The following is a 10,165-nucleotide window of genomic DNA, read 5'->3' as shown; positions in this document are numbered from 1 at the left end:
CTCATGATGCCACTGTGGGAACGTAGCAGAAATTCAAAATTTTCCTACGTGTCACCAAGATCTATCTATGGAGAGACAGCAACGAGGGGAAGGAGAGTGCATCTACATACCCTTGTAGATCGCTAAGCGGAAGCGTTCAAGTGAACGGGGTTGATGGAGTCGTACTCGTCGTGATTCAAATCACCGATGATCCAAGTGCCGAACCGCACGGCACCTCCGCGTTCAACACACGTACAGCCCGGTGACGTCTCCCACGCCTTGATCCAGCAAGGAGAGAGGAGAGGTTGAGGAAGACTCCATCCAGCAGCAGCACAACGGCGTGGTGGTGGTGGAGGAGCGTGGCTATCCTGCAGGGCTTCGCCAAGCACCACAGAAGAGGAGGAAGAAGAGATGCAGGGCTGCACCAACGAGAGATCGAATCACGTGTGTTATGGGCAGCCCCCTAGGCCTCATATATATAGGGGAAGGGGAGGAGGCTGCGCCCCCTCTAGGGTTCCCACCCCTAGAGGGGCGGCAGCCCCAAACCCATCTAAGGGTGGCGGCCACAAGGGGGAGGAGAGGGAGGCGCAGGGTATATGGGCCTTAGGGCCCATCTGCCCTTAGGGTTTGCCCCCTCTCCCCTTCTAGGCGCATGGGCCTTAGTGGGACTGGTGCCCTTGGCCCATGTAGACCAAGGAGCATTCCCTACAGCCCATGTGGCCCCCGGGGCAGGTGGCCCCACTTGGTGGACCCCCGGGACCCTCCCGGTGGTCCCGGTACATTACCGATAAACCCCGAAACTCTTCCGGTAACCAAAACAGGACTTCCCATATATAAATATTTACCTCCGGACCATTCCGGAACTCCTCGTGACGTCCGGGATCTCATCCGGGACTCCGAACAACATTCGGTAACCACATACAAACTTCCTTTTATAACCCTAGCGTCATCGAACCTTAAGTGTGTAGACCCTACGGGTTCGGGAGACATGCAGACATGACCGAGACGTTCTCCGGTCAATAACCAACAGCGGGATCTGGATACCCATGTTGGCTCCTACATGTTCCACGATGATCTCATCGGATGAACCACGATGTCAAGGACTTAATCAATCCCGTATACAATTCCCTTTGTCTAGCGGTACGACACTTGCCCGAGATTCGATCGTCGGTATCCCGATACCTTGTTCAATCTCGTTACCGGCAAGTCTCTTTTACTCGTTCCGTAACACATCATCCCATGATCAACTCCTTGATCACATTGTGCACATTATGATGATGTCCTACCGAGTGGGCCCAGAGATACCTCTCCGTTTACACGGAGTGACAAATCCCAGTCTCGATTCGTGCCAACCCAACAGACACTTTCGGAGATACCTGTAGTGTACCTTTATAGCCACCCAGTTACGTTGTGACGTTTGGCACACCCAAAGCATTCCTACGGTATCCGGGAGTTGCACAATCTCATGGTCTAAGGAAATGATACTTGACATTAGAAAAGCTTTAGCATACGAACTACATGATCTTGTGCTAGGCTTAGGATTGGGTCTTGTTCATCACATCATTCTCCTAATGATGTGATCCCGTTATCAATGACATCCAATGTCCATGGTCAGGAAACTATAACCATCTATTGATCAACGAGCTAGTCAACTAGAGGCTTACTAGGGACATGGTGTTGTCTATGTATCCACACATGTATCTGAGTTTCCTATCAATACAATTCTAGCATGGATAATAAACGATTATCATGAACAAGGAAATATAATAATAACTAATTTATTATTGCCTCTAGGGCATATTTCCAACAGGCAATGGGTACTTGTTCTTAATCGTTACTTCATTCAAGGCTCGATAATCAACAACCATCCTTAGGGATTTATCCTTCTTCTCAACCAAAAGCACAGGGGCTCCCCAAGGTGATGAACTTCTTCGAATGTATCCTTTCTCCAATAACTCCTTGATCTGTTTCTTAATTTCCTCCAGATCATTCACGGGCATTCGATAGGGTCTCTTGGATATTGGCCCGGTACCTGGCAATAGCTCTATCAAAAACTCTATGTCTCTATCCGGTGGCATGCCTGGTAACTCCTCTGGAAAAACATCCGGGTAATCCTTTACTACAGGTACTTCCTCCTGAACAACTCCCATAAGGGCATTCACTTGGCTCCTCCTAGGCACATGCCTAGATACATACTTAATCATTTTTCCCTCTGGGGTGGTGAGATAAATCGACTTACTAGCACAGTCAATGCTTCCTCCATACTTTGACATCCAGTCCATACCTAATATCACATCCAATCCTTGTGACTCCAAGATAATTAGGTCGGACGGAAAAACATGGGTGCCAATGGTTAGGGGTATCTGGTCGCACCATCGGCTAGCCATGTACTCTGCTCCGGGTTAACTCACTAGGAGAGGGGTCCTAAGGGTTTGGGTTGGTAGTTTAAACTTATCCATGAATCCCCTTGATATGTATGAATGCGATGCACCAGTATCGAAAAGAACAAGAGCGGTAAATGACTTAACCAAAAACTTACCTATTACCACGTCCGGCTGCTCTTCAACCTCCTCCACGTTAACGTGGTTAACTTGTCCTTTGTTGAATGGATTAGGCTTCTTCCCAGTGCTCCCATTTCCATTTCCATTCTTTCCCTTAGGGCACTTTGTGACGTAGTGTCCAGTCTTCCCGCACTTGAAGCAAGTAATGTGACCTAAGTCTCTTTTGGTGGGTGTGGATGGATTGGGGCGGTTATGATTGTTGTTAGGTCCGTTCCCATTCCCATTCTTAGAACCATTGTGGTTATGCGATCCTCCTCCAGTGTGGTTGTGACCTCCATGGTTATGAACAAGTCCTCCCGAGTTCGGGGTTAGGCGAGGCTTCTGCTGAGCTCCTGAGTTATACTTCCATTGTCCATACTTCCTCTTGCGGCTCTTAATCTGCTGCTGCTTCCCTTCAATCATAAGAGCCTTATCTACTAACTCCTGGTAGTTGTTGAAGGTTGCTACCATCAATTGCATGCTCATCTCATCATTCAGCCCTTCCATGAACTTCTCCTGCTTCGCGGCATCTGTGGCTACATCATCAGGGCATAGTGAGATAACTTGCTAAACTCATCCACGTACTGAGCTACAGTACGGTTCCCCTGACGTAGGTTGCGGAACTCCCGCTTCTTCATCTGCATAGCTCCAGTTGAGACATGGGCTATGCAGAAAGCTTGCTGAAACTGGTCCCAAGTGACATTGGCTATAGGAAATGTGGTTGTGTAATTCTCCCATCATGAGGCTGCAGGTCCATCCAATTGGTGTGCGGCAAAGCGCACTCTTTCAGCATCTGTGCAACCTGCAGTGGTCAACTCCCTTCCAATACGGCGTAGCCAATCATCAGCAACTATAGGCTCGGTGCTACTGGAGAACACCGGCGGCTATAACCTTAGAAAATGGGCTAGGTTGTCCACTGGCGGCGGGTTGTTGTTATTGTTGTTGTTGTTGTTGCCCTAGTTCTGAACTAGCAATTGCATCAAAGTATTCTGCTGCTGGATCAACTGGGTGAGCTCCGGTGGGAAAACAAAACCGGGGTCACGTCTCGGAGGCATCTGATGGGTTTAGATGGAAGAGATCAGAATAGAAAAGGGGTCTAATGAGAAAACACTACCCATATGCACATGAGACAAACACAAACATTTCACTCAATCAATCAAGCAAGGGCATACAAGCGGTCTAGAAACTATCGCAAAGGTGCTCAACTACTACTGATTACATGGGGGAATACTAAAAACATATGGTGGTCATTTAGAAATTTTGATTGGTGGAAGACTCCATGATGTCTGCTCCAGCTTCGTCTTCAAAGTCTTCCTCACTAGGATCTGAATCAGTGTCGTCGATGATGATGTAGTTGTCTGGGAAAGTGGGGTCGTCGTCTTATTCTACTGGTGTAGGGCCTCCCATGAATACTCTGATCTTCTTGATCAGGTCGTCATTCTTCTCCAATAGTGTCTTGATTTCCTCCTCATATCCATCGCGTGTAAACTTGAGTTCTTCCTCCAGTTCGATGATCCTAGTCTTTGCCTCCTTCAAGTCCATCATGTTTGTGCACATCTGGTTCTCCTGGCGTCGAATGTGCTGGTTTAACTCCTGGATGAAAGCTGCAATGGATCTATCCTTCTTGGTGCTGATTACTTCCCATTGCTCGTCTCGGCGTCCACATATCTGGTAGATAGTGTCCTTAAGTTCCCTGTTGTAGACTTCTCCAATGCGTCCCATGGTAATGTGGGCTGCCATGCTCTTGCCTAGGCTCCAGGTGGGTGCTTCGAAAGAAAATTCTATGGGTTTAGAAGTTGGCGAGAACGTCCTTCCTGGAACTTGTACTTAAATCATCCAGCGCTCCTCTTCAGGTAAAATGGCGTTGTACGTCCCGGTGAAGCTTGGTATTCCAATGTTCAAGTACCTAGTGACTTCCTTCAGGTGGCGTCCAAATGGTGTGTCTTCATCCGGTTGTGCAAACTTGTGCTTCATCTCCGCCATCCTAAAGAGTAGAAAATGGAGAGGAGTCAGAAATGAGTAGAGAAGTGTGACCTATGGTTTAGCTTAGTGGTCGTGTCCTACACTCAGCGTGTGCTCTGATACCATCTTGTAGCGACCCGACCTCAGATGGTCAAGTCTCTATGCTTCAGTGTCATCCCTGGATCGGTAGTGCTGACACACACAGTACTCGAAGGATTTATAACAGAGTGGCAATCACACACTTATTATATCGTATGTCTCAAGAGAGAGAACTTATTACAATAATATGGCTTAAGGCCATCTAATGCGATAACAACAGAAGGCTTGGAAGATAAAGTGAGTCCATCAACTCCAACGGCATAGCTGAGCTGCACGGCAACGACCTAACGAACCTTACTCCTCGTATGAAAAGTTTGCAACATAATACGTTGCAGCCCGAAAACGGGTCAGCACATGGAATATGTTGGCAAAGTAACACAGTAGAGCAAGAACAGAATAATGCTATCACTACATGCATATTTGGCTGGTGGAAAGCTCTATGGTTATAGTTTTTGCGAAAAGCCAATTTTTCCCTACAACAAAGGAATAGATTTTAAATTTAACTATCATGGTAGTTGAACAAACATTGAGAAGGTTCCTCCAACTCAATCCCAATTAAAGTGGTTAACAACCCAACAGTATTAATTAAGAGTGATGAGATACATGTGATAACCCAAGTACTAGATACTCAAGATTTGTCCATAACCAGGGACACGGCTAACCATGATTAGTTTATACACTCTGCAGAGGTTTGCGCACTTTTCCCCACAAGACTCGATCTCCTCCGTTGGATTTCTCGCACTACATGGTGTTTGAGAAACGGATGACCGAGACACAGTCTTTCAGAAACATTAACTCTCTACTCCGGACAGACCATACCAAACCTACATCCCACTACCTGCTGATCTGCCTCTTCAAGAGCTTCACATAACTTACTCAACTATGCTAGAGCCCATAATAGTTTGTGGCTGCACACGGAAGTTTCTAGCATGAATAATCTCAGTTCCCTTTGAGTCTGGGTGGCGGTCCATAGGAAGATCACACGGTTACTCCGGGATTTCCAAAAATACAGGCAACACTAGGTACTCCAGGTGCCTCAATCCACCCAGATGTGTATTTAAGTTGCCACCTTAAGTTGAACCATTAATTATCAATCTCACATCTGTCATGGATTTCACTCACCCAAACCACGTCTACGAGCATAGCATAGCAATATAAGCAACGCGTAGAAGTAACTCCCAAAGGTTTGAATGTAACAAGGTAATAGGTTCTACCTCAACAACTACTTCCCAACCCACAAGTTAATGACATCATAATCATACAATGTTTGAGGATTGATACTAATGCATAAAAACTGGGTGATAAAGGGATATGATCAAAGTGTTACTTGCCTTGTTGACGATCTGCAAAACCTAGGGACTCGTAGTAGCAAGCTTCGCACTCCGGGTGTTCTATCGCAAACAAACAATAACATACATAAGCAACAAGCAAAGAATGCGCAAGCAAAAACTCAAATAAAAGAGGTTGACCAGAAAGTTCAACTTAAGAACTCCGGTTAGCAAAAAGAATCAAATCAAACGGAGCAACGAAACTCAAACGGCGAAAGAAACAAGATCCGTTTACTAATCTGGACCTAGGTCAAATTTTACAGTAGCAAAGACTTGTTCAAGTTGATTAAACAGAAAGAGGGTCTCGAGACGAAGATCTAGGCGCTTGAATTGCCTGATTCGACTAACGAGCGAAAAGACAAACATAAACTAAGATCGGATCAGAAATCGAGATCGAGAATAATCGCAGATAAATCCGATAAAAGAAAACTGATGAACAGACTAACGAACGAGCGTTCGTTGGCTGTAACTAACGGGCGAAGAACCGTTCGTTAAAACGAACGTATGGACGAACGTCCGCTAAATAGAAGAATCGAAAAAAAACGGCGATCCGAAAAAAAACGAATCTAGGGTTTCTAAAAAACCGAACGGTTTTTAAAAAAACCGGCGGCTCGGAATCGGCTCGGTACCTCCGGTGAGGGCTCCGGCGAGGCGGGGGTGGCGGCGGCGGCGGGCGGCTGCTCGCGGGGCGGCGGCGGCGGCAAGTGGCGACGGCTGCGCAGGCGGCGGCGGCTGCGGGGGGCGGTGGTGTGGGGGTTTGGGGCGGCGGGGGTGGCGGTATATAAAGGGGCGGGGGCGGCGTCTTGGAGGAGGGGCAAGGCGCGACGGCGGAGAGGAGTCCGGCTCGGACTCCAAGTCCGAGTCAGCGACGGCGGCGGCGCGCGTAGAAGGCGGCGCGGCGGCGGCCTGGCTCGGCTGAGCCTTAGGCCCAGTCGGGCGCGGGAACCTTTTTATATATATATATATATATAATTCCGCCAACGGAAATAAAATCTTAGAAAAATAAATAAAAATCTAAAAATGCCAAAATAAATTTTCACCGCCTAAATAAAATATTTAGAACGATGAACATTTTCTTGGCCCTAAAATGCAATTTTGAAAACGTGCAATTTTTCTAATGCAAACAAAATTGCAATAAAATCCAAATAAAACAAATATTTGATTTTAATATTTTTCCTCCAATATTTCAATTATCTTGGAGAAGTCATATTATCTCCTCTCATATATTTTAGTATGTATTTTCGGAGAGAAAAATAATTAAAACCAAAATCCTCGTTTCAAAATTTGATAAAAATCAAATTTGAAAACCGGGAAAATCCCCAACTCTCTTCGAGGGTCCTTGAGTTGCTTAGGATTTCGAGAATCGCGAGACGAAATGCAAATAAAATATGATATGCAAGAATGATCTATGTATAATATTTCAAATTGAAAATTTGGGATGTTACATCCGGCCAAAGGATATAGTCCGGCTGTCCGGAGACCCCCTAATTCAGGACTCCCTCAGTCTACAAGATTAGACTTCTAATTAGACGGGTTCTCTCCAATTTAATTGGTCCAATAAAGTTGTCAGATTACTACTTTAGAATGCATGGATAACTCGCAGGGGTATTCTACTTCGACTCTTGATCGACGGATCATCTCAGAGAAATTCTCACGGATGGGAGGTATAACTTAGCTGCGGAATCATCATGCTTCACCGGCAGACTACATTGCTTTCCGCTACTCTGCAGATCGGTGAGATTGATCATTACCGGTCATCTTCATAGTATTTCTGGGTGCGCTCATCTAGCATATTTTTGTTGTTGCGTAACACGTTCCCGTACATTGATATTGTTGCTTGACTGTTGTTATATGGGTAGAGCCCATGATTCGGAGTTCACATACACTATGCAAGGAGCATCATCACATTGATGCATAAGACAACGATTCTTCTACAAGACGTAGAGTAGTTTCCTTTGCTATGACAAGTTTGAACCGACCCGGGCCTTGTAACCCTAACCATGGTCCATAGTCACCTATATAAGGTCTGGCACAGACTCTCTGATAGGTACCTCATAATCCTACTCGTTGTACGCGACACAAATCTTAGTTCTAATACGAGGCTAGATCTATCAATACAGACAAGCAGAAAATGAGTTATTACCTTGATATGGGGGTTTTAAGGTGGATAAATCTCTCCTCGTGTTAGTCTAAAATTAATCTCTCCCTGTGTGCACCATCCAGATGACCGGCACAATTGTGCCACCCCATACTGAATGCTTCAGGAAAATACAAATACCACGACATAGTACAAAGGCGTTGATGATTAGGGTGAAGTGAAAGGTTGGGTCAGCAGGAACGCTGCTGCTCAGGAGCCAATTGAGTTTCTGTAATCCAGCTCCATGGCTACGAAACTGCAACGCAAAAATGGAGAAATATTATAAAAATAGAAGCGTAGACGAGCGACCGTGGTACACTGGACGGTTGGATGGAGCTCGGCGTAGCCACGATGCCCATCCGACGGCGGGGACGGAATTGGCGGTTTGGTCGGCTCCCCCGCACATGCTCCTTGCCCGCCAGATTCCCGCCACCGATGGGAATTCCCACACCCACACAACAAATCGATCGTGCGGTGCGGCCAACCCAGCTCATTTCCATGCGGGGCCACGTGAAAACGCTGGCCCAGAGTCAGCGGGCATCCGCTACATGATTTCCCATTATTGTCCACATGGGCAGGCGTGACGGGCGGTCTGGTCGGAAGCAGCCAGGCCGTACTGGTCGGTGGCTTTATTCCACAATATCACGCAAGTTGCTTGGATCTATCGTAGTTTACACACCCCACTTCGCCACTATGCTTGCGGTAGGCAATAAGCAAAGAGCCAAAGATCAGCCGTGGGATTAAAGAATAACATGTGCATGGCACTTGCCACTAACAAATATGATCAAGAGGAACGACTTGCAGGTTGCATCTTGCAGGTCAACCGTCCATCCTCTCTATAAAAGGCGGCTCGGCGACGCCTCCGAGCCATCGCCCGGAGGTGATCGGACTGTACGTCTCTCTCTGCTCTAGAGAGCGGCTGTGGCCTCGGCTGGTTTCCCTTTTCGATCCCCCGTCGTCTATCTCTACGTAGTATTTTACATCTTGGTTTCTCGTCTCTGTTTAGTTTCTGTTAGATCCCTTGATCATCTTTTTCGTTTCCTCCGTTGAACATCCTTGCACGATCAGTCTTTTTATGATCAAGTTGCTGGAAAACTTCTGCATGTTGTTTTAGCAGAATTTCCTTCTTGCCTAATCTTGTTTGGCCGTGCGTACACCCTCTCCTAGATTGGATATGGATGATGTTCTCGTCCACCGATCAGCAGGAGGCCACAACTTCCGCCGGAGGTCTGCCGGCGGAGCCGGCCGGAGGGTCGCCCCCATGAGCTCGCCACCGTTGTCTCCGAGCGCCTACGGTTTCTTCCCTTATTCCTCGGCTCCTCCGGGTCCATTTCTATACCCGCCGTATAACTTCTACTCGTGCGGCTCTCTCCCTCCCCTGCCGTTCAACCACCCCGGTCTCCCACCGCGCCCTCCGGCGACCAGGGCCAAGCACGCCACGTTCCCATACCAGCCGTTGACTCCGCCTCCTCGTCCGGCCGCCGTCACCAAGGTCAAACAGACCACGGCGACCGGGATGACGGTGTCGGAGCCGAGGAAGATGCTGGAGGGCAAGAGCAAGAAGCCGAGGACACCGAGGTCCGCAGAGGAGCCTCCGAGGGCGCAGCGGAGGAAGCCGCTGCAGAGGGCGGCGCCCCTGCCCGCGACGTCGGCGGTCACGGAGGCGCTGGACGACCTGGAGCGCGAGGTGACACGGGGCTTCGTGGAGGACCTGCTGCACGCGCTCGCACCGCCCCCCAGCAGCCTGCCCCTGCCCACCTTCTCCCTCGTCAGGGCGGCCGCCACCAAGGTCCCGGCGCCATGCACGGTGTAGCTGGCCCTGGACACCTTCACCGACGTCGAGTCGACAACTGCCTCTGCCGGGTTCATTTTTATTTCATTTTATTTTATGTTTCTTTCTCCAAGTTTTTTTCTTTGGATGGAAGAAACGCTGCCATAAAAGGGATCGATCTAGTTTTAATTTTCGTTCCTTTTTTTTCATTTTCTCCTGGGAGTTGTGAGGTAAATGTAAACCTGAGCAAAAGTCTAGGTTTGCATAGTATTGGTAGTTGAATTCTTGATGTATGAGGCATGCTTTTAATTGCCATGATATATGAAGATCAACATGTTCTTTTCTTTAA

General features: G+C 47.7%; 1 protein-coding gene across 1 annotated transcript; it reads left to right on the top strand.

Annotated features, from left to right (window-relative positions):
- Positions 1–8,812: 8,812 nt before the first annotated feature.
- LOC125514729 (proline-rich receptor-like protein kinase PERK8) lies at positions 8,813–10,165 on the top strand. Its single transcript, XM_048680082.1, has one exon. It carries the CDS (start codon positions 9,220–9,222, stop codon positions 9,856–9,858), a length of 639 nt encoding a protein of 212 aa, XP_048536039.1. The 5' UTR covers positions 8,813–9,219; the 3' UTR covers positions 9,859–10,165.

This window comes from Triticum urartu, chromosome 6 (genome assembly GCF_003073215.2).
Source record: "Triticum urartu cultivar G1812 chromosome 6, Tu2.1, whole genome shotgun sequence".
Taxonomy (NCBI): Eukaryota; Viridiplantae; Streptophyta; class Magnoliopsida; order Poales; family Poaceae; genus Triticum; species Triticum urartu.
This window is presented reverse-complemented; position numbering and strand designations above follow the sequence as displayed.

What these genes read in the sequence shown, in the direction of transcription:
- LOC125514729 (XM_048680082.1), top strand. Translation starts at nt 9,220, where the DNA reads ATGGATGATGTTCTCGTCCACCGATCAGCAGGAGGCCACAACTTCCGC.